This window comes from Desmodus rotundus, chromosome 7 (genome assembly GCF_022682495.2).
Source record: "Desmodus rotundus isolate HL8 chromosome 7, HLdesRot8A.1, whole genome shotgun sequence".
Lineage (NCBI taxonomy): Eukaryota > Metazoa > Chordata > Mammalia > Chiroptera > Phyllostomidae > Desmodus > Desmodus rotundus.
Genome location: NC_071393.1, coordinates 127,845,986 through 127,870,937, shown reverse-complemented (window position 1 = coordinate 127,870,937; position 24,952 = coordinate 127,845,986). Strand labels below are relative to the sequence as shown.

Genomic DNA, 24,952 nt, shown 5'->3' with positions numbered 1-24,952 from the left:
GGAGACCTGGCCCTGGCTAGCTTCTAACTTCTGTAGGCACACGTGGAACCACACGTGTACAGGGAGAGGGAAGGGTCACTTTTGCCTGGAGGAAGTGGCCTGCAGCCCCCAGGACCCCGGCCCTGAGAGGCCGCAGGCGCTGACAGTTGTGAGCACTGATGCTGCGTCACCCACCTGGCCCCACTCCCGCCTCTGTCGGGTCCTGGCTGTGGGACCTCGTACACATTCTTATTGTCTCTGCCCCTCCGTTTCCCCGTCTCTCAGGCTCTCCTTGGGTTGTCGTAACGATCTCGAGGCGGTAAGTGTCGAATGCTTAGAACAGTACCTGGCACGCAGTGAACGTGATGTCACTGTTAGCCTAAGTAGTGAGTGTTTGCTGGGGGGCCACTAGAAGTGACTCAAATAGCAGAAAATTGCCACTCTGGTTCACAGATGGGCCAGTTCTCTGAGGAGCTTGAGAGGCTCTTGGCTGAGCCCCGTGTCGGGATCATCTGGGTTTGCCTTTCCTCAGCAGGCCCTCGAGAATTCTTCACGGGCGATCGCCGGGGCGGGTCTGCTGAGTGTCAGCGTCCAGAGTGCCATGTTCTGCAAGTATAATGCGCTGCCATGTATAATGCACACCCATGTTTTCGGCCCCAATTTTCAGGAAAGAAATCTTTAATTTTTTCATTCAATTATTGATTTATTTGTATTTAGAAACAAAACTGATCATCATATTCCAGGGTATTATTTTGCATACGGATATCATTATTGCTTTCTAGAGTTACACTGTTAACGCATAAGCATAAATAGAAGAATTAAAAACATTTACATAGGTACAGAACTAGTACTTCCCACGTATAATGCACATCCTTATCTTTCCCTTAAAAATTTGGGCAAGAAAGTGTGCATTATACATGGCAAAATATGGGCACTCTTTAATCAGAAGTCACGAATCACTGGCCCGCAGGCACCTGGGGCAGAAGTTGTTTAGTCTGCTCGGGGTTTCCAGCGCTTCTGAATTAAATAATGGCTCATGTTTCCAAATTGGGAAGAGTTAACAATTTGGCCTTCTGTCTTCTTGGGAAAGGGGGGAAGAGCTGTCGCTTCATTCTCCCAGGGCAGGACCCGGCTGGAGCTGAGCGCACCTGCTCCTTGGATGGCCATGCGCCCCGCCCACCTCCCTCCCCTGGGCCACCTGCGTACTGCTGTGGGTGGTGGCATTGACCTGCACACACTTGTGGGTCACCTAAACGTTTCCACGGTCTCCTGCCGCCTGGCTCGACTAGGACTTTCAGCCAGAGCCTGGGAGTGTCAATGAACTCCCACGTCTGGTTCTTCCAGCCGTGACCGGGAGCTCCTCCCCCTGCCAGGTGGTTAGCGTGGCTTCTGGGGAATCAGAAGCCATCAGAAGCCACCATCATTCAGTTACAGAGAACCCTGTGGGCCAACCCCATGTCAGGGCTTTTCTAACTCTCGTCCTCCAGCTCCCTACGTGACAGACAAAGGCAGTGAGACTTGTGAGGTTACTAGGAATGATGCCAGGGCCTCCTCTGTGCCAGGCGCTGTGTCTTGAACTCGGGTATCTCAGCCGATTTTCACAAGCACCCTGTGAGGTGGGCACCATTATTATTTCCATTTCACAGACGAGAACACTGAGTACAGGCAGGGTAGGTAAGCTGCTGAGGTGCTACAGCTAGAAGTGGCAGAGGCAGGACCGGCCTCAGAGGCCGTCCTGGGGCCCATGCTGTCCTGCTGGGTGGCAGGCGGGGCCCGACTGGGTCTGGAGAGGGTTCAACTCCAGGGCCCGTGTTCCAGTCACTGCGCCGTTGGCCTATCGGTCAGAACTCGCTGGGGCCAGGTCAGGTTTCCTCAGGCAGAAAGCAGTCGGATCCCTGGAGCACCTGCTAGATTTGCACCCACCCCCTCTTCTCAGCTCCACCCCCTGTTTTTCCACCGTGTCCCCTTGCCCTTGGCCAGGTACCTACCTGCAAGTTCTGTCCCTCATGCTCAACATGTTCTGTGTTCTCGGAAGCCCTCTGGGACCCCCCCGTTCAGAGTCAGTCACGTTCAGCACCGTCACAGCCCAGAGTAGCAGTACTTGGGAATCATCTGAGAACGAGGGGTGCCATTATCAGACACCCCTGCGAGTGAGCGAGTCCCTCCAAACTGCAGGGTGTCCAGCCTTTGGGTGTCTCTGCGCCACACTGGAAGAAGATTTGTTTTGGGCCACACATTAAGTACATTGTGACACATAATCACAAAAAAATCTCGTAATGTTTTAAGTAAATCGATGACTTCACGTTGGGCCGGATTCGCAGCCATCCTGGGCCACATGCGGCCTGGGGGCCACAGGTTGGACGCCCCTGCGAGGGGGAGCGCTGTGTTTTGTCTGTTTGCCCTCCTCAGAACTTAGCACACAAGTGGGGCTCAACTACTGAATGAGATGTATAGAACTTCCCTTGCTTGGGCTTCTCCTGAGATGCCCATTGTGTAAGTCAGGTGCTTCTGGGTGTCTGCATTTGCCCGTCAGGGCCAGGTGTGGGTGGGGGCGTTTTGTCTGTAGATAATATTCTGAGCATATTTTGGTGATTCAGAGTCATCTCTGCCAACCACGGAACACCCATAAGAGTGTGCTGACATCTCACTGTGACAGCGCCGAACATGGGTCCCTGTCCTGAAAGTGGCACGTTTCAGACCATTTCCATCACCAGGGGGCTCCTGAGTGGATCTCAACGCCTGCCTCCCCAGCCCCTTCCCACCCCTCCCCGGCCCCTGGCTCCTTCCTCCCATCTCTTAAACTTAAGTAGAGAAACAGAGAGTGGGAATAGAAGAAATGGAGAAGCTCTAGCTTCTGGAAGTACTGGGTCAACCAGGTCAGTAGAGACCTTTGCTCCGGGGTACAGAGGGAGATGGCAGATGGAATCTCAGGATACCAAGTGGCCGCAGACGTTCTTTCCCAAATGCGGAAGCTTGGCTTGGGACATTGGACACAAGGACACTGTCTGTTTTGGGACCTAGGTCTACTGGACGAGGGGTAACTTTCAGCAGCTAGGATAGTGGGAGCTGGAAGTGCGCCCTGGTGTGACAAAGAGACCACAGCGCACTGGCTGCAGTATGAGGGGAGGCCTGTAGCAGTCCGCCTGGGCTAGGCTGGTGGGGCGGCTGTGCTCTCTGAGGTTCCTACCCCTCCTGCACCTGCCGGGCGCAGTCCCCATCTGTGCGACTGAAGCTGGGTTGCTGGGATGTTGCAGCTCATGGAAAGAGGAGGAGAGCGATGTCCAGGGTGAGCGGAAGGAACACACAGAAGATCTGGTGACAGTTCATTGGTGAGAAGTTACTGTAGGGCCACGGCCACCAGGAACCTCTGTGAACAATTTAGTGTATTTCTCTATCCTGACCCTATGTGTGAATTTTTAAAATAAAAATGTGATTATACGACATATAGTGCTTTGCCACCTGCTTTTTCTACTTCACTACAGATCGTAACACTTTCCATGACAAAGGACACATTTGTGCATTGTTCCAGCAGCTGTGCAACATTTCGTTGCGTGGATGAGCTATGACATTGAACTCAAAGCCTCTATTTTTGGGCATGTAGGTTCTTCTCAGCTTCTCACTGTTGCACGTGAGGCTGAGACCAGCGCCTCCCAGCCTGACCTCTGTGCCCTTCCTGATGCTTTCGCTCGGAGGGCTCAGTGGGGCAGGGTTTCTGGGTCGGGGGAAGGATTTCCAGGCTGCCCTGCGGATCCCTCTGTGCTTTCCTGGCATCATGTGTGGGGCCAGCCGCCCCTCATTCTGGCCGACCCTGAATAGCATCCCTCTGATCCAAAAGGGACATTTATTCTTTAGTTTTTTGTTGAGTATGGGCCATTTGGAAAATGAAGAAAAACATAAAGCAGGAAATAAAGTCAGCCTCCATGCTGCCATTCGAGCTAGTTAACCACTTTTGAACATATAGATAGATGTATATAAATATCTTTATGTACCGTCTGCATATGTCTCTATATATCTTTATATATTTAAATTATATTTTAAATATTTAAATATATCTGCATTTAAATTATATATAAATATAATATACTTGAATTATAGATCTCGGTATATCTGTATATTTAATTTATAAACATATGGAGGTATTTATATATTTTATACATGGCTAGAATTCTGTACACACTGTTTTATGTTCTGCCTCTTCACTGTGTGCATACATGTGCGGGCAGTTACTTTTCCTTTCAGATACAGTCATCAGATACTTTGGAAACCACTTTAGTGGCGGCACAGTGGTGTGCCTTGTGGATATTTTTGAATCGGTTACCCACAGGACAAATGTGTTATTTCAGTTTTTCATGCTACTAATATACTCTAGCTTTTTTTTTTAAAAGATTTTATTTATTTACTTTTAGAGAGAGGGGAAAGAGAGGGAGAGAAACATCAATGTGCAAGAGAAACATCTGCCGGTTGCCTGTCGCACGCCCCCAGCTGGGGACCTGGCTCCCGACTCGGGCGTGGCCCTGGCCGGGAATCCAGCCTCTCGGTTCGCTGGCTGGTGCTCAGTCCCCTGAGCCACACCAGCCTGGGCTCTAAAGCTTTTTTTAAAGGAGCTTTATTGAGATGTTCACATACCATAAAGTAAAACCCTTTACAGTGCACAGTTCAGTGGTTTTCAGTGTCTTCAGAGCTGTGCAGCCATCACCGAATCACTTTTAGAGCGTTTCCTCGCCCGAGAGAGAAGCCCGGGCTCACCAGCCGTCCCTCCGTCAGTGATGAACGCCCGCCCTGCCCCCGCCACCTGCTGGTCTGCTTTCTGTCTCTGTGGGTCTGCCCGTCCTAGATGCACTGTGCAAATGGAATCACGGAGTCCGTGAGTTCTCTATCCGGCTGCCATCACTTAGCCTCACGTGTCCGGTTCCTCACGTGTTGCGGCTGGTATCTCTCCTTTTGCAGCTGAATAATGTTCCACTGTGCGGATATGCCACGCTTTGTTAGGACCTGCACCAGGCGATGGAATGGGGTTGTTTCCACTTTTGGGCGATTATCGGTCATGCTGCTGTGAACATTTGTGTACAAAATTTGGAGTTGGTGTGTTTTCATTTCTCTTGGTTATGTGCTTGGGAGAGGACTTAACTGGGTCATGTGATAACTCTGTGTTTAACTTTCTGGGGAGCTACAAGTTGTTTTCCGAAGTGGCTGCCCCACTCTGAAGGTTCTGGTTCCTCCACAACCTTCTCAACACTTACTGAATGTGTCCTTTTGGTTACAGTCATCCTAGTGTGTGCGAAGCGGCGTCCCACTGAGGTTCTTATTTGTGTTCCCCCAATGACTGGTGACGTTGGGCAGTTTTTCATGTGCTTATTGGCCATTTCTGTATCTTCTTTGGATAAATGTCTATTCAGATCTTGTGCCCACTGTTTTACTTGGGTGATTTGTTTTTCTATTATCGAGTTATAATAGTTCTTTATAGAATCTAAATACAAGTCCCTTTATAGATACATGTTTTTAAAAATATTTCCTCTCATTCTGCGAGTTGTCTTTTTCCTTTCTTGATGGTGTCCTTTGAAACACAAAAATTTTTAATTTTAATTTCTATTTTTCAACTTTTTTTTTATTGCTTTGGTGTTTTTGGTATTGTATCCAAGAAATTATTACCTAATCAAGGTCACAAAGATTTATTCCTGTTTTCTTTGAGTTTTATAGTTTTAACTCTTACATTTAGGTCTATGTCTCCTTTAAGTTCGTTTTTGTGTACAGTGTCAGGGAGGGGCCCAACTTCATTCCTTTGCATGTGGATATTCAGTTAGTCCAGCACCGGTTGTGGAAAAGACTATTTTTCCCCCATTGGTTGTCTTGACACCTTTGCTGAAGTCAGTTGAACATGAATATGGATGGAAGAGTTATTTCTGGGCTCTCAGCTCTGTTCCATTGGTCTGTATGTCTGCCTCATGCTAATACCCCACTGTCTTTATCGTGGTAGCTTTGTGGTGAATTTTGAGATTGGGAAGGGTGAGTCCTCCAGCTTTGTTCTTTTTTAAAAAAGATTGTTTTGGCTTTTATGGGTCCCTTATGTTTCCATATAGATTTTAGTATCGAATGGTCGATTACTGCAAAAAATAAGCTTGCTGGGAATTTCATAAGGATTATGATAAATCTGTTGATCAATTTGGAGAGTTTGGCCATCTCAACAGTATTAGGCCTTCTAACCCATGAACGTGGGTGTCTTCTTTCATTTCTTTCAAAAAAAATGTCTTAGAGTTTTCAGTGTACAGGTCTTACATTCCTTTAGTTAAATTTATTCCTAAGTATTTATTCTTTTTGATGCTATCACAGTAAACTCTTTTAATTAATTTCATTTTTAAATTCTTCATTGCTAGTATACAGAAAATACAACAGATTTTTTTATGTTGTTCTTTTATCCTATAACCTTGCTGAACTCATTAGCTCCAATACTTTTTTTGTAGATTCTTTAGGGTTTTCTACGTATAGGATCATGTCGTCTGTAAATGGGATTATTTTCCTTCTTCCTTTCCAGTCCGGATGCCTTTATTTCTGTTTGTTGCCTTGTTGCACTGGCTGGAACATGCAGTATAAGGGTGAACAGAGGTGACCAGAGCAGAGACCTTTGTCTCAGGGTGAGAGTTTTCGGCCTTTCTCTAGTAAATACACTGTTAGCTGTGGGTTTTTCATAAAGGGACTTTATTGGGTTGAAGAAGTTCTTCTATGATTCTAGTTTTTTGTGTGTGTTTTTATCACGAAGGAGGGTTAGACTTTGTTAAATGCTTTTTCTCCTGAGATAACCATGTAATTTTTGTGCTTTATTTTCCTCCTATGCTGTATTATATCTTTTGATTTTCGTGTGTTAAACCAACCTTGCATTTCTGGGAAAGATCCCACTGGGTCATGGTACAAAATCCTTCTTCTGTGTTGCTGGGCTTGGTGTGCTAATATTTTGTTGAGGGTTTTTACATCTATATTCATAATGGAGGTCGGCATGTTTTTCTTGTGATGTCTTTCTCTGATTTGGGTACCAAGGTAATGCTGGTGTCGTAGCATGAGCTGTGAGGTGTTTCCTCGTCTTGTACTTTTTGGAAGAGTTTGCGAAGGATTGGTGCTAATTCTTTAAACATTTGGTAGGACTCACCAGGAATCCATCTGAGCCTGTGCTTTTCTTTGTAGGAAGAGTTTTTTGTTGTTGTTGTTTTGTTTTGTTCGAGTTACTAATTCAATCTCCTGCTACTCTGTTCCTTTAGTGGAGTTTAATAGCCTTTACTTGCTCTCCACTTTCCTCTACATGGCATCTTTCCCTGGAGCGCTGAGCCTCCCAGTCAGTCACAGCAAACTGCCCTGGTCAGAAGGGGTTAGGGTGGGTGACTTTGAGGAACAGTCCCCACTTTCTTCTACAGTAATACCTTCAGTAGCAGCGCATGCCATGTTATAAAGTAAACTCAGTACAGTCGAAGGAAGCAGCATCTCCTGTATTTGCAATTGATCGACGAAGTCAGCCTGGCACGTAAGTCTTTTTTTCCTGCAGGAAACTGCCAGCCGCTGCCAGGTGTTAAGCAGGAGGACTTAATTAAGTTTATAAGTGAGAAAGATTTTTCTGGCACAGAGTGGAGAATAGATTAGAAGGAATTAAAGATTATGGGGCTGGAGACTGATTGGGGAGGTGAGCTGGCTTTGGGCCCTTCCCCTCCGTTGTTCTGCATTTCAGGGGGTCTGACTTGTGTAGGCTGTTTCTGGGGTGCTCGAGTCAGTTTGCTTCTGCCTGGGTTGGGCCAACAGGAAGCACCAGCAAGGAATTGGAGGGCAGGAAGAGAGGGAATCCGGGGTATTTCTCCTTCTTTACCTCAGACAGCACTTTTGACGGCAATTTGGTCTCTTCAGTTGCTCCAGCCTCCATCCGACAAACCCTCCCCCGGGGTTTCAGCTTCCAGGAGGGAGCCTCTGCTGGCTTCTATTTCCCACCCAATGGCTCTGTCTTCCAGTCTCTCATAACTCCGCCTCCTCCCTTTGTCCTTTCCAACCCCAGGCATGTTAGTGGCCTCCTGCCGTTGCAGAATTCTGGGATGCGATGCCATCCTGTGTGTCTTCTCACCTGTTTCATCCCCAATGCAGACAATTCCATACATTGTCTCCTTTATTTGAAAGAACTAGATTGATTGCTTTGTCCTAGCTGGTTGCAGTAGGCCATGGAGAGAGTCTGTGTTGAGGATTTGGTGTGGGAAAGTGGTTGAAGGAGGAATTGAGATGACTGAGATGTTTTGCTTAGCTCACTGAACAGGCAAAGATGTAGTTAAACCAGGTAAGGAGTACAGGGAGCAATGCTGGGCAGGAGCTGAATGTGATGATACCTCTGTGGCCACAAGAGGGCGTGCCCAGGGAGACATTCTAGTTCTGGGGCTGCTGCTCTGCCTAAGGGTCGCTGGGCTATTGGTTTTCTGGCTTCAGGATTCAGGAATTGACTGTGTACAGATTTGGATACAACCCAGGAGTGGCTGAAGCTCACTCAGAGGACCACAGAGAGTGAGGAAGTCCAGAACCAAGGCCCCAGCATGTAACAGAGAACCTCTTCCTGTAGAAAGAGTGCCTGCCAGGGCTCTGGGCTCACGAAGGGGAGGAGGGGTGCAGTGACACAAAGCCTTCCCCTGGGGACCACAGGGGAAAAAATACACAAGCATTTGGACATTTGTGGCAGACTTCTGTTCTTAAGTAGGTTGAAGTTAAAATGTGAAGGCAGTAATAGGCAGTGGCTTGGAGGCCAGAACCACTTGTTCTGAGGTTTAACCTCACCATGGAAAAATCCACACTGTGGTAATCCTGAGTGAACCCCGTTTGCTCCATGTTCCTGCATTCACATCAGGGGCCGTGTGGGGTGTGTGGGGGGCGTGGTTCTCAGACACCTTCCCCCGGCATCCAGAGGCACACCATCGAAGATAAACTGTTTAAGCAACACACAGGTTGCTTAAGGAGAAGTGCAGCATTTCGGTGTATTCTGAAATCCTCTCATTTTTAGATGAAAATACATTTTGCTTCGGGCCAGTTATAACACGAATAATCCTGTCTCGGTCCCTTTTCTACCCACACTCAGCTTCAGGGTGGGTCATGCCAATTTGCGGACTGTCTTTCAGCTTGTTTAGCTCTGAAGAGCCATCTCCTGGGGCTCATTTTCTTTGAAAGCCGGTGACTCCTTGGACCTCCTTAATATGGTTTTCTCCCCTGCATTGTGGGCTAGCCGCTGTATTTTTCTCTCTTAGGATTTGGGTCCTTACTTCCAGCATCTCCTTGGGGCCAGGTTATAAAAAAGTCACCTAGCCCAGACTCCCCTTTAATATTTTAAAACCAGGACTTGTGACTCCCCGTACAGTGCTCATTTGCCACCACCCATAACTCAGCTTCTATCATTTTCAAATCATGTCTGGTGTTCATGTTCTTCCCCCAAATGTTCCTGATGCTTTGGGAATGAAAACGTGTTCACATTTGGAAAGCTCAGCGCTCTCCGGGGGCGGGAGCAGAGCACAGACTGTTCTGTGCAGAAGGAGGGTGTTGCTCTCCCGGCTGTCCCCCAGTCAGCCCCGGCTGGTGCAAAGGAGCAGGAAGCGGGGGCTGGGGGCTGGGCGGAGCCGGTCCTCCAGGGCCTTGAACACGTGAGTCAAATGGACCAGGGCACACACAGCACAGCCTTGCAGATCAGCGAGAACTCAGACTTGTTGAGCTCCTACTATGTGCCAGGTTCTGGAGTAATAGTAGTAAATTATAAATAATTACAGCGTTAAAAAATTCCTTGTAAACACCTTCTAAACACTTGCCCCTTAACACCCTTAACCCTCACAAGGATCGCGAGAGGGAAGTGGGTAGACTCCCCATGCCATTGGAGGAGGGAAGGGTGGATCCCCTGTTTCAGCCCTGGTGCTTTTTCTCCTTGCTGTCAAGGGCTTGCTTCGTAGATCGGGGCTGGTGTACCATTTTTGTAGGAACTCGCAGGTGCCGAGACTGCTGCGGCCACTGAAACAGGCCAAGGCGACCCCGGGGTGCTGCGAGATGCCTTGGTTTGTGCCCAGTGGTTCCCAGAACCAGCATGCACGTCGCAGGGGGTCTTGGAAAGCATCTTCTCCCTTGACAGCACTCGGGCGTCTTATTTAAACAGCAGGGTTCTTTGGTGTTCTGGGCACGTTCAAACACCGGAATTCCACAGAAGACCTCGGAGCAAGTCACACGCCAAAAGCTCTACCTTGGGCCGCACCACCTGGGCCTTGTGGCCAGGATCCCTCCGAGGCCGTCCCCGCTGTGCCAGCCATGGCCGCCAGGGGGCGCAGGAGCCCGTCGCCCGCGCGCTCGCTCAGGCTTGCAGCCCCCCAGCCCCCCAGGCTCCTGGGTCTTGCATGTTCCGCCAGTCCAGGGCGCCCGCCTCGTGGGGTGCTCATCACTCCTAGGCCCTGAAATGTGGGAGGTCAGAGGTTAGGAGGGAGAAGGTGAACCTGACAGACTTCTTTATTAACCTTGGGTCAGTGAGCCTCGAAAGGGAGTCCAGGGCCGTTTCTAGAGAGCCGTGCCTTCCCTAAGCGTTTGCACACGGCCTGGCTGGCTCTTCCCGGCCCGGGCCGAGTGTCTGCCCTGTGCGCATTTACCTTCTGCGAGCACTTCGCAGAGGCTTTAGAAACGTTCGGTGCCTTGATCACCTAAAAAGGAAGGATTTCCAAGTGTGTATTACTGGTGGTGGGGCTTTAGTAGGAGTTGACATGCCTGCTTTTTACCATGGACTGAAAAACCCGTCGTGATAAGAACTGTAGGAGCCCAAGGAGGATTTTCCCGGAGCATGTCAGGCCTTGAAGTGACAGAATCTAATTCTGACCTTTACAAACTGGATAGGTGCTAATGACGGTGTCCTTCTAGGGGTCCCGAACTGCAGGACAGACTGGTAAGCTCTCCGAGCTTCCTTTCAGGCAGGGAAGTGCACGGAAGTGCTCCAGTCTGCGGGAGCTGTGTCCCAGCTCTTCGGACTTGCTGTGAAACCTCTTCGAGCCCGAATTTCCTCTTCCTTAGAGTGAGAGGAAGAGGGAAGATAGGGGATCCAGTTTTTCTTTTTTCCCTTGAGAAGTAACTTTTTTAAAAAAGTATTTATTTCAAAGCCTTGAGATTTCTTCAGGTGCAGTGAAAAAAACTAGTTTTATTGAAAAGTGCATGAGCGGAGGGAATGGGGTTCTAGAGATGGGGCCAGGGGTCTGCTTGTGGAGAGCTTTTGCCTGTGGGCAAAGCCCCGAAAATGTAGGGGTAAGGGTGTGGGAGTGGGAGGGGCTGTGAAGCCCAGGCCGCCTGCCACCTGCTGTGTAAGCTGCTGTGTGCCTCCACCCAGGGGCCTCTCGGCCTCCTCCCACCTGGAATGACCAGCTCTGCGAATGCTGGGAGGTGGATGCTGGGCTGCATGTAGCCACTCATCTCAGGTTGCTAGTCAAAGCTTCCTGTTTATATTTAGATGGTGTAAGAAGAGCAAGAGCCCTTTTACTGCCTCTGACCCACATTCATATTTAATGTTGGTTGTGTGAGTAGACTCCTCGTGGGGTCTCTGTTTAGAAGCAAGCAGAGATTCGAAGAGCCCAAGGAGCGTTTGGGGGCTGGAGCCTTTGCCTGTCCTCAGTTCCTCTGTGATACCATGTCTGGCTCAGCGATGTCCTTTTCACATTACTTTGAAACCGTCTCTCACCTCCATTCCGCTGGAGGTGGGGCTTCTGTAGTGGAAGCCGGGTCCTGCTCTGACAGGCACGGAGCTCCCGAGAGCACCGCAGAGAAGCAGAGAACTCACCGCAGAGAACTCGTTGACTAGAGAAAGGACAGGCACGTCTTTCACTGGCAGCTCTCGTTCCTGCGGCAGGCGGTCTGGGCCGCAATTCGCACCCACGGGATCTCCTTGGGTGATGAAGGAAACTGGAGCCAAGACCAAAGCGTACATGGCCCTATGTGTTATGGAGGCCGAGGGTCTGTGCTGCGGTGTTAACCGTGCTTAATTCAGAGTGGTGGGGTTATGGATGGTGGTTATTTTCTTCTCCGTGGTTTTCTATAGTTTTCGGACACCCGTCAAAAAAATTGAGGATTGTCGTTGTCCCCGGGAAAGGTGCTTGTTAATAGTAGTAGTTGCTGTTTACCAAGTACCTACTTATTATGTGCCGGGCACTGAGCTAAGCCTCGGAATGATCCACTGGAGCAAATGCCCTTTCATTTGCTTGATGCGGAAACGGAGGCTCGGAGATGCTTGCTCCGAGTCGCAGAGCTGGTAGATGGAGAAGCCAGGCTCTGAATCCAGGTCCGTCTACCCCGAAGGCCATGCATTTTCACTTCTTAATGTTTTACCTGGCACTTGGGGAGTTAGGTGATGGATAGGGTTTTTGGCACAAAGATGAAAAATAATAAAAAAGTGGATAATAAAATATAGGATTACCATATGACCTACCAATTCCATTCTAGGTTTACATCTAAGTTAATGGAAAGTAGACATCCACCCTGAAACCAATACATGAATATTTATAGTAACATTCTCTATAATATTCAAAAAGTTTACATAACCCAAATGTTTAGCAACAGATGAATGGATAAATAAAATGTATCGTGTTCATAAAACGGAATATTATTCGGCAATAAAAAGGGACGGGTGTTTGCAACTAGACAGAGAAGGCGTCGTACAGTGTTCTACGCACACAGCGGTCTGCGTACAAAGCCAGCTGCCAGCGAGGAACCCAGGGAGTCTGGCTGCAGAGCCCAGTGCTAAGATTCCCAGCCCAGATTCCCAGTGCTGCTTTCCATCTGAAGACAGACAGACAAACCGGAGACGTGGGAGAGTGTCGTGTAAAGGCTGAGAGCTAAACTCAGGAGTCAGGGCGTCTGGTTGGAGCCCCTGCTCTGCCACTTACTCGTTGTGTAATCTCAGGTGAGTCACTTAACCAGCTCAGAGCCCTGTTCCCTCGTCTTGAACACGGGGGTGACAGTGAATCCTCCCTCGTTCTTGTGAAGGTTGGAAGAATTATGTCAAACTCTCGGCACAGTGTCTGGCATGAGGCTAGCACTCACTACATGCTATTACTATTACGAGGTTGCTAAGGAGAGACTTAAAGAGCATACATTCAAACTGCAGACTCCTTCAGTGAGCATTTCAGGTTGAATAAGCATCTCATTTGCTCACAGAGCTGTGGAAGCGACATTGAAAGATCACATGCTCCAGCAGGTGAATGTCTAATGCAGGCCCTGGCATGCTCTTCTTCTGAGTGACAGTGTGTGCGTACATACACGTGCGCAGGAGAGCAATTTCTAAAAGCACCGAGAAGGGCCGGCCGTGGCTCCCCGGCCAGGGACCACCAGCAATCACAGAAGCTCTGGATGTACAGGGACTTCTCAGGAGATCTAGGGCAGCCGCAGCATCCCACCCTTCCCCCCTCAGCATGGAGGCTTCCATCAGCTGTCCCCTCTCTGCACCCTGCAAGGTCTTGTCCTCTCACTGAGTTGAGTCCATCCGACACCAGTGGGAGTGCGGCCATTGTCAGCAAGAACTCAGGGGCGGCCGCCTGGGGCTGCCTTTGCCAGCACTGTGCTTTGAGGATCTTGAATCTGTTTTCCCAAGTTTCTTTTCAGCCTTGGAAACTGAGATCCCTGGAAATTGTCGAAATGCGTTTGGAGTCCGTGCCGCCGGGCTGGGTCATCAGAGACATGTGTGCTAATAGAGTGTTTCTGGTGTTGCCAGTTATAAACTCCCCCGTGGGTCAGGTTACGGCAAAGCAGAGGTGCGCTCCTGTCCTGGGCCTGGCTTCCAGGACCCGGTTAAGGGAAGCGAGGGAACAGTGCCGCATGTGGTGGTGCATGGTTCACACGTCGCATTGTTCAGCCTGTTGTTGTGTTGCAGAACGTCATAAGAAATGAAATCCCCGTTCATTTTAATGTGATTATAAAATCAAAATATTTGTTGTGGCTGTTAATCTTTTATTTATTTATTTATTTATGTATTTATTTATTTATTTATAGAGAGGAAAGGAGGAAGAAGAGAGGGAAACATCAATGTGTGGTTGCCTCTCGTGCACCCCCTACTGGCCTGCAACCCAGGCATGTGCCCTGACTGGGAATCGACCCGGTGACCTTTTGGTTCTCAGGCTGGCACTCAATCCACTGAGCCACACCAGCCAGGGCCTGTTAGTCTTCTAAAGTTGTACAGCTCAAGATGGCATCCCCTGAGCTCGACCCAGTGGAGCACAGACACGGAGTGGGAGGCCCCCATCCATGGGATCGCCTTAGATGGTGCAGCTCCTGCTGGAAGAAAAAGCCTCTGCCCTCGGGCTCTGGGCTCCGATTTCTCTGCCTTTACAATTTGAAACTCACTTTTATCGTCATCGCCGCTGTGAGGCAGCGAATATGCTGTCAGCGGTCGGGTGAGACGCAGGGTATTGTGAGCAGGGTTTTGTAGTCACACAGACCAGGGGTCCACACTTGGCTTTATCATGTACTGGCTGTGGAGCCCGAAGTTCAATCTTATCTATAAGGTGTCATTCACATCTCCCTTGCGGGGTGGCTGTGGGGATTAGAAATGGTGTCTGTCAAACCTTGGGTATAGTGCTGGGTGCTGAGTAAAGCCTTGATGAATGAACCTTTTCTATCATTGAAGCGGTTTGATCTTACGTAGCCAGACCAGGCTCCTGGCTGAGGGATCCTGAAAGGGTTTTGGATTGTTTTGGCAATGAGATGTATAGCTCTCTACTTCCTCAGCCAAAGCTCCAGGGACAGATGGCCCTTGGGGAACTAGAATGGAGCTCCTTTTCCCAGATGATGAGAGCTAGACGTGGAAGGAAACAGGGTGCAGTCCAGTGCGGTGGGTTATGTTCTGGAAGTCACACCTAAATAGAACACTCCTGAAGCGAAGCGCGTTCAGACTTTAAACTGCCCAGGGTCCTCAGCCTGCTCCTCAGCCTCCTGGTGCCCCTTGGAGCTGGTGACGCCCCACCCACCTCCTGGCATCTGTGCAGCACCTTTGCTTTGGACGCTGCACCCTGCATCAGACTCAGCAGTCCTGCTTCCTTTTAGAATGTTACCTCGGGCAGGACGCATTTGTCCCAGCTCCTGGCTCCCTAACAATGTCCAGTGCTGGCCCCTGCTCAGAGCTGAGGCAAGTCACTCAGTTTTTCTCTGACTTCCTTTTCCCACAACGTTGGAAGGCGACGTGCCCGTGCAACAGGCCCAGAGCAGCTCACGCACCCAGGAGAGCCCCAGAAGCAGCCATCATGTTCCAGATGATTTTCTTATCGTTAAGTTACTTAACATGTGTCACCCCTCACCGAAAGCAGCTTTCGGAAGTGACTGTCTGTGGGAACGCCCTCCTGCGGCAGGGAGGCCACTCGGCAGTCCTTCCGTCACAGCCAGTGCTCAGCCGCTTCCTGGAGCCCTGCTTTGACATTGGCCTTGATGATCGGCGGGAAGCGCTGCACTTCTCCTCTTTTGTTCTAGACATGCACATCTTACTGAGATGTTCATTCGGTATTGCTGTCATACCAGTTGTTTATTCAGTCTGGCTTTTGCTTTTTTGTCATGCGTTTCTCTGGGAAAAAGAAAGTGACTAAAAACATTACCGATGATAGCTTTGCAAACTGACAGGGCATCGTTTTAATGAGGGCTGATTTGGGCGGTGCCCTTAGGACTCTGCCTCTCAGACAGTGTTGATCTGATCCCAGACATTTGAAATTTCACAGTCCAGCCCAGAGGTCCTGTGAGTGGCTTTCGACTGAGAACTAAATGTTCCGGAACTGAGCTGCATAGCCATGAGTTCACTGGTGAACCGAGACTCGTCTGTTCTCTGTGATGCGCCCGGGGGCACATGGGATGCATGTCGTAGCATTGGGGGAAGGAATAGTGTTTACCATGAAGAGCCTCCTACCCAAGGGTGGACTCCTTGCCGGGACCCATTTGCCAGCCGAGACCTTGGGTGTCCACGTGTCTGCCTACTTAGAACACAAAACCACAGAAGGCACCAGTCTCTTCTCACAGGGGAGGGTTAAGTTTTACAGGTCATTTAATATTCTTACTGACATGAGTGGTCACAGATTGCAGCCCTAGACGACTGGGTTTCAGTAATTCAGAATTCAAAATACAGCAGATAGTCAAACCGTTTTGAATTGGATTTGGCTTTCCTTTGAGTCAGCGGGCTTGGCAGGTCCCAGGGGGCCCTGGTCGTCTTGGTGAGTCCTAGTGGCCCGAGGCCAGCTGCGGAGGTGCAGAGTGCTCTCCTCCCCGGCCCTCCGCACACAGGCACACGGAGGATTTGTCTTCTTTCTATTAAATCTCTGATACCGATTTGCACATTCTTTGGTCGCTTCTCACACAGCAGAAGGCAGATTGTGAAACAATTACCTCTTTGTTGTTGTGTGGTGGTTACAGTTTTGCACAAAGCAGAACTTAGAGCCCATGTGGGTGCTCCAGTCAAGTGCTTGCTTTTGAGCGGTTCTGGGCCGATCTACCAAATGGTGAATTTGTTCAGTTTATCATGTGTTCTTCATAGAAAATTTCAAGAGGTTGTAACAGACTTCCCACTGGAGAGGCTGCTTAGTGATTTTAGGTGCAATATGCATAAACAATTTGGGCTCCAAATGGAAAGGGAATTAAGCCCCTAGGACTGGAGGGACATTAAAACAGTTATTGCAACTGTGTTCCTTATGTTCAAAAAGTTTAGTAGAGATGTGGAAGTTAAAAATAGACCCAAATCACATTTGTGGAGAGGAAAACTATACCGATGTGATTAAAGGCAGATTAGACGTTGAAGAAGAGGTTAGTGAACTTGAAGATACAGCAATAGTAGAAACATCCAAAATGAAACCGAAAGAAAAAGTAAAAAGGAAGTGGCAAGAGCATAAGTGGGCTGCGGGACACCTTCAGGTGGCCTAAGGTGTGTCATTGGAGTCCCCTCTGGAAGGAGGAGAGTTAACAGAAACATTTTAATAAGTAGCAACTGAACATTTTTCAGATTTTATGAAAACGATACACCCTTAGATCCAGGAAGCTCAGCAAAGGCTAAGCACAAGCAACGTGGGGAAAACTAAACCAACACACTTCATCACCTCAACTGCTCACTACCAGCGGTGAGAGAGAATCTTAAAAGCAGCCAGGAACAAAGGCGCATTGCGGGCGGGTGAACAAACGCACGGGCGATGGGGGGTTTACTGTCAGAAACCACGCGGGTGAGACTGCAGTGGAGCGGACATTTGGGGGGGGGGCGAGGAAGCAAACTGCCCACCCCGAATTCCAGACCCAGGGAAAATATCTCTCAACAACGAAGGCCAAATGAAGCCTTTTTCAGACATGCGGTGACAGAAAGACGTGGTCATCGGCAGAACTGCACCGGGAGAGGTGTTAAAGGAATCCCTTTAGGGAGAGGGAAGTGTGAGCCGGTGCAGAGGAAGGGCGAGCTCTGGAAGCCATGGCTGTCCTGGAGCCCGTGGGGTACGAGTTCTCCTTCTTATTTAAGGGGCTTCAAAGGATAATTGACCATTTCGACAGAAATAACAACCGCGTGGGGTGGGACTTACAGGGACTTAAAATGTGTGTGACAAGAGAATAGAGACTGGGGAGAGGGACGGAAGCCATGCAACTTTGAGGTGTTATGCCGTACGTGAGACGGTTTAACTGTAAAGGTGTTGTGCCGTCCGTGAGATGGTTTAACTGTGAGGTGTTACGTCATACGTGGGATGGTTTAACTGTGGGGTGTTATGCCGTCCGTGAGATGGTTTAACTGTACAGGTGTTAGGTCACACGTGGGATGGTTTAACTGTAGAGGTGTCATGCCGTCCGTGAGATGGTTTAACTGTGAGGTGTTGTGCCGTATGTGAGACGGTGTAACTGTACAGGTGTTATGTCATACGTGGGATGGTTTAACTGTGAGGTGTTATGCCGTCCGTGAGATGGTTTAACTGTACAGGTGTTATGTCACACGTGAGACGGTTTAACTGTAGAGGTGTTATGCCGTCCGTGAGACGGTTTAACTGTACAGGTGTTATGCTGTACGTGAGACGGTTTAACTATACAGGTGTTGTGCCGTACGTGAGATGGTTTAACTGTACAGGTGTTGTGCCGTACGTGAGATGGTTTAACTGTACAGGTGTTATGCTGTACGTGAGATGGTTTAACTATACAGGTGTTGTGCCGTACGTGAGATGGTTTAACTGTACAGGTGTTATGCTGTACGTGAGATGGTTTAACTGTACAGGTGTTATGCCGTCCGTGAGATGGTTTAACTGTACAGGTGTTATGCTGTACGTGAGATGGTTTAACTGTGAGGTGTTATGCCGTACGTGAGATGGTTTCACGTCATTCAAAGGAGGCCGTGTTGAGTGAGGCTGTCAGCACAGCCACTGACAGGCCTGAGACTTTAGCGAATGAGAGAACAAGTGGACAGCTGGTCGGTGAGGACAGAGACACTTTGCAACAATACAACTGCTCTGTCAGTAAGACGTTTTTGTTTAGCTGTGTCTTACAAACACATTCTCACCCCACACTTCACAGTTGTGTTTCACCTAATTGAGTTGAAAACTGTGTTCGCACAAAGACCTGCGCATGGATGTTTATAGCAGTTTATTCACGTTTGCCCCAACTCGGATACAATGCAGGTGCCTTTTAATAGACTAATGGGGAAATGGATGATTACTAGGCAACAAAAAGAAGTGAGCGTCAGGCCACAGAAGGACACGGAGGGACCTTACATCAGTGTAGCTAAGTGAAAAGAAGCCAGTCCGGAAAGGGTCCGTACTGTGTGCCTCCAACTCTATGACATTCCGGAAGAGGCAAAGCTACGAGACAGTAGAGAAATTAGTGGTCGCCAGGGGTTCGGGAGGAGGGGTGTAGAGGTAAAGAGGTGAAGCAGGGGACACTTTTAGGGGCAGCGAACTTACTGTGTACAACACAGTAATGGTGGATATTTGATTGACATTATCAAAACATTTGTCAAAACTCACAGACTGCACAACATAAAGAGTGAACCCAGACATAAATTATGGGCTTGATAAAAAATTAAATAAAACCAACAATAATATTGAAATGTTGAAAAAAAATGTGTAGTTGGTTACACGACAGTCTTACCCCTATAAAGCTGTTAAAACGTATTGGAATCTTTGTCTGAGCTACACCCTCTGTGACAAGTGGTAACCTCTGAGCTCGCAGGCACGGGGTCCCGAGTTTCTGGCTCCAGGGGAATAGGAGTGGTTTCTCCTCCTTCCCGACAGTGTAGCCTGCCCGGCAGTTTTCTACAGACCGGAGGGACCGGTGCCATTGAAGAGCAACTTGGATGAGGCCATGGTCAAAATGACGCACGGGGACTTTGGGCTGTTTTCTGGTGTGTGTTTAGTGGGTCTAACCCCCTCTCTGTGGTGGTGTCCGCTCTGAAAGTCAGCGACAGCCTTGGTGGGCATTGCTGGAGGGGCCAAAGGCCCGGATTCTGATTCCCACGGTGCCAGGAACTGACTGCAGGGTTCGGGCTGGTCCTTACTGTCTTTACCATGGCAGACCTCAGCTTCTCCATTGGCGGGACTCTCTCTGGCGCCTCCCATTGCAGACCCCGTTGCGTCAGTAGTAACCCTTCCTCACACTTCCAAAGGAGTGGGACCCGTGGGACCTGTGTGTGTGTGAATCCGAGGGCACTCACGCAGCACAAGCCCTGTTGGGTATTGAGGCCCCGGAGGCCCTCCGCACAGAGTTCCTGCTGCCTCTGGCTGTGGGTCGAACCCGAGTCCCCCTTGCTCCAGGCTGGATGCCCGGGGCAGGGGCAGAAGTGGCACTGGGTTCCAGCTGCAGCCATTCCCCTCAGCATCGTGATTTTTTCCGCCTTTCCTACATCCCAGCCCTGACATCTCCCTCGGCTAAGAGTACCTCCTCCATCTGCAAAGAGATGCCCACAAAGCGAAGTTCTGGGGCTTCTTTGCCCAGGACTGAGAGGTTGCTGTCCCCCCCACTCTATAAGGCTGAGGGTTGGAAGGTTTTCTAGTAACTAAGCCTCCTGAGAGCGTCTAATTTTTTTATGTTCAGTTGGTTAAGTGTATACTTGGAGATAGAAAATATTCCTTAGCTAATATTGTTCTGTGGGCCTAACTTTACTTACCTTAAAAATTCCTTAAGGACCTTGGGGCATGATTGATGGAGAAGCCGTGTTCGGTCTGAATGGGATCACGGCGATCAGGTTCTCAGCCCGGATGTCAGACGTCAAACGGTGCTTTGCGCCTCTTTCGTCTGTAACTGTGGATGCTCTTTTTGGCGCTCCATTCTGATGTTCTCTTTGTAGTTGGAGAGACAGGGGACAGAGAATCCGCTTCTCTGGCAGTTTGTGGTCTCCTGGGACCACTTTCTTGCCCTCTAGAGCCACATTTTAAAAGGTAAGCCCATGAAAAGCAACTCACCCAGTTTTTGTGTTTGATTTTTCCAGGCCTTTGTTTAGAGAAGCTGCCTATTTCCTCTTCTACCAGTAACCTCCATGTGGACCGGGAGCAGGATGTCGTCACCTGCTATGAGAAGGCCGGGGACATTGCGCTCCTGTACCTCCAAGAGATAGAAAGGGTGAGTGTGGATCGAGTGTTTGTTCCATGGATAGTTTTTTAAAAATCTCAAATCCGATTATAGAGAACGGTGGTCAACCTCTGGAACACCTTCCGCCTGTCTGCCTCCGGGAACACAGCTTCCCTCCCTCTCCGTGATGCCGAGGGGAACAGGGACTTGATCTCGGGGCTTGGGAAGTGGACGGGCCGGTGTTGGGAAGCATTTTAGCATCCTTGGAGCAGGACGACGGTATGCACCTGTGTATCCCCTTAGCACCCCAAAGCCAGCTAATTATTCCTGTTCTGTTTTGCAAAATGGGTCAGTCTTCATTTGTACTTGCGTGGACCATCTGTACAGCTGGGTTTGGGGGGTTTGACCTCAATGGTGATGCCAAAGGTCTGCTGGGGACCCTCGACTGACCTGCTGGAAGCAGGTGGTGGATCCCCTGGAGCCATCTGGGACGGTTCCTCCCGGCAGTCCCTGGTGTGCCTCTGGTGAGGGAAATGGAACCCAGCGGCAGACAGGAGGGCCCCTTAAGAAGAGAGTGAATGAACGAGAGGCCCCGAGCTCACACCTCCGGCAGAGGAAGAGGAAGGCAGGACGGGGCTGTGTCACTTGTCTGTTTAGAAGGATCGCTGTCTTGGCTCAGCCCTTTAAAGCTCCTGCACTGCTCAGCCTCAGTTTCCCCACCTGGAAAAGGAGCTTAGTCGTAGTTCCTGCTTCACGGGTTCTTGTGGGGGTTATGAAAGGTCAGGTAAACAAGGCACGTGGCGCAGGATTCTGGACAAATGTCACTTGTTTTTACTAATGGCAATGGCTCCCAGCCATCTCTGCCCCCGGCCGAGTTTTCTGGAGCTCTAACCACAGCCTGACAGTGATATTGCCCCTCCAGACCCAGAGGCGTATCCTGGGAGGTACTTTGAAATGATGGGAGATCCTGTGAGGCTGAAAATGACCGCAGTCTTGTTCCCGTCAGGGGTCTGGGCTCTCTGTCGCCGTGAGGGTTAGAACAGAGGGGCCACCAAAGTCTTGTCAGTTTCTGTCATTTAATAGCATGCAGACCGGACGTGACTTGTTTCATAAATCTCTGTATGTTACTGTATGTGATGAGGGTCAGAACTGCCTTGTGAGAGGCAGGGAGGTGATACGTGGCCTGGCCTGCACCAGAATGGCTGTAAATCACGGCTCGTTGTGTCTGGGAGCACACGGGGTCTGTCCAGAGGTACCCAGCCACGTAATATGAAAATAGAGACATTTCCTGAAGGAGATCCAGGAAACACTGTACACAGGACCAGGACGCCTCAGTCCCCTTCCACGTAGCCGCCCTGGGACCTCACACAGTTCTCCCAGTCACCGTCAGCTGTCCCAAATAATTTTCCTGAATCTCATCAACAGTCTGTAATCTCTTTCCTTTCAAAGGTGATTTTAGTTTTGGGAAAAGCCAGGAGTCACAGGGCACCAAATCTGGGCTGTAGCAGGGCTGAGTCACCTGGGTGATTTGACGTTGTGCAAAAAAGCTCTGCATGAGACATGATGAGACATTGTTGGGATGAAGCTGCCAATCACCAGGTGCCCATAGCTGTGGCTTCTGAATCATCCCAATAGGTTCCACGGAGGAATGTACAAGCTTAATGCAAAATCTGATGCAGACTCATTGCTCTACTCGCTCAGTCATTTTGAATGTGACGGCCACACAGTACACAAGCTCACTCCATGGCTTCTACCGCCCCCACTGACTAGTACAGCGAAGTCGTCATTGTTCCCGCAGGCACATTCCAGTCCTCCCTCCTTGGCAACCAGGTTGCATCCGTTCTCATTCTATTAACAGTGGCTGGACTTTTTCCGGCCAGGCCTTGCCAGGATGTCTTGTCTGCAGGCTGCTGTGAGAAAGGAATTTTTTGTTATTTGGAATTTAGGACAGGGTGTCTAGAGAAATGATTGTGCTTTCAAAACCCACATTACTTCCACCCCCTGCCTCCTCGATAGCCAGTGCGCGGCAGTGGGGAAATCCGCGTACCCCAGCTAAGCTGTTCTTGTTCACCCCACGGCCCTCGCCACTTAGGGGCCCTTGTTTTGCACCCCGCTCCCCAACAGTTGTCCAGCTCTATCGTGTTGAGGCTGCCTGTTTGGGCCGGGAGAAAGGAGGTTCCTCTGCTACCTGAGCCGTTCATCACAGGGGCGTTGGCAGGTCTGGGTTCCTTCCTGTCGCGTGGCTGCTGTAACCGCCTGTTCACCAGGCAGTTTTTTAGCCAGATTTTCAAGGATACAGTCATAGGATATAAAACAAATATTTCCTGTGGGTTTGGGGAAATAGCGATCATAGGGTGTTAGGTTCTGAGAAGAAAGTTTCTTTACCTTTTCTTTACCGAGTCCAGCACTCGCTCACTTCACTGTCCCAGGCTACCATAGTTCCCCACACCCTCACACGTAGAAAGCGCCCCAGAGTGTTTCCCTAGGCAGACCACAGCTCCAAGTGGCGTGGGGACGCAGGCTCGGCCCAGGGTCAGTCTCCGGGGGCTTTCACGTCTCTGGCTCAGATTTTCCTACCTGCGCCGCCCTTCGTGGGAGACCACGTTGAGCCTCCCCAGACCCGGCAAGTTGAGACGTTAGCAATGAGAGACTGAGTGACTCCAACGTCTGTTTTGACTGTAGTAGGTATTCAAGGATATCTGCTGACTGATGAGGAGTCTAGGGGGAGAACGACCTTCCTAAGTGACCGTTGGGCCAGGTGAAAGTGCAGGGGTTTTGGAGGCCAGATGATGGGTGCTATGCCGAGGAAACCTGCTTGGGCTTAAACAAAAAAAGTTTTTGAACTTAAGTGACTTTTAAGAAGTATACTAAATTAAAAACCGAAATTTTAAGGAACTAGAACCTGAAATAAGCCCAAGACCAGGGCAAGGTCAGGCTTCGATTCTCCAGGTTGGTGGCCCTCTTCGGTGGAAGCTCCCACAAGCTCTGTCCCTGTGTTTGCTGCGCTGGGCAGACGCGGTCAGTCGTTCGGTGGTTTGCCCCTCCTTTCCCAGCCATTCTCCAGAGAAGAAAATCCCAGTTCCTGGGATCTGTGGGCACTTTATTAGTGTTGGCTCTTAACTTCATGCACGGGCGAGGACAAAATCTGGGGAGAGCCCTGGAGGGCAGTGTGGGGCGTTGTGGCCAGTGCCTTTCGCCATCGGGGACCGCCAAATCCCATTTCCAGAGAGAGAGAGGGGGGGCCCCACTCTCTGAGTTTCCCTACGAGTGGGTCTATTCAGTGACGTTCCAGTTGTTTGCTTCCTGTAGAGCAGTGGCACTCAGAGAGGGAGATGACCTTGGCCTCCCCTCGAGCTGACTTCCTGATCTGCAGGGACGGCAGAGCACAGCTGTCAGGCAGCTGTGGTGTTGGGATCCTGGCCTGCCACCTCTTAGCTGTGTGACTTTGGGCGGTGCTGCCAGCCTCTCTGTGCTGCCCAAGGATCCTCACTAGTGAGAGAGCAACACTAATGGCTGGACTGTGGTAGTCAGGATGAGGTGGTTTGGCCGTGCGCTCCCCAGCGGTCCGAGGTCGGCACACAGGCAGCGCTAGTTCTGCTGTCATCCTCTGTCCCCATGTCACCTGGCAGTGGCATCTTTCCTGACCTTAGAAAACTTCAGATATGTGGTAAAAATCTGGGATGTTGTAAACACACTGTTTTATTTCAAATGTTAAAGAATTTTCAGGGGAATGTTAATGGAGTGACTGTTTCAGGAAAGTTTTGCTTTCTTTTTCTTGGGCGGGAGATAATAGAACATTTTGCCGGGAGTCCCTACGTGATGTCTGCACTCTGCACTTCTGTTCACCTCTGACCGTGGGACCTTGGCCCAGTCCCCTGTTTCAGCTTTTGTTTTCATGGCGGGCCTCACACAGCCCGGCTTGGCTGGGGCTAGAGAAGCAGCGAGTCTCCTGTGTCGTCTAGCCAGCCTGCTAGGAGCTGCCCTGTGCCGTCCTCCCCTTGCTCCAAACGCAGAGGCAGGGCTGGGGAGGACCGGAGCACGCACAAGCCCCGCGTGTTAAGTATTTGTTCAGTGGCGTGCTTGTCCCGGAGACGTCTACTGGTAACTTTCCCCGATGGTTTGTTCTCTGGAGTGGAATAAAAGGTCTCTCTAACACTGCACCCATAAAATGATTTAATGAAACAAATCAAGTTAGAGCAGGTAGAATTAGAGAGGGTGTGGGGCGGCCTTGATTAGTTTATCTTCAGGTGGTGGCGTCCTGCCGCACTAAATAACGTTATCTGCCCCACAGGGAGCTTCTAGTGGTGCAAGGACAGGAATAAAGATGACTTCATCCTTGGATATTATAGTGTGAGCTCTGCCTTTGGCAAATGAAATCATGCTGCCCCTGTCCCTCGCGCGCATCTGCCAGCCAGCTGGTGATGGCTTTCTGGAGCCGAAACAGTGCCAGGGTGGAACCTTACCTTCTGCT

The 24,952-nt window shown here is 49.8% G+C and overlaps 1 protein-coding gene across 3 annotated transcripts in view; it reads left to right on the top strand.

The window, feature by feature from the left end:
- TTC7B (tetratricopeptide repeat domain 7B) overlaps positions 1 to 24,952 on the top strand; it is a 215,390-nt gene that overhangs the window by 24,900 nt on the left and 165,538 nt on the right. For all 3 annotated transcript variants that reach the window (XM_053928133.2, XM_053928134.2, XM_053928135.2), the window contains exon 4: positions 20,402 to 20,532. In XM_053928133.2, coding sequence (XP_053784108.1) covers positions 20,402 to 20,532 — 131 coding nt within the window. The remainder of the gene's footprint in view (positions 1 to 20,401; positions 20,533 to 24,952) is intronic.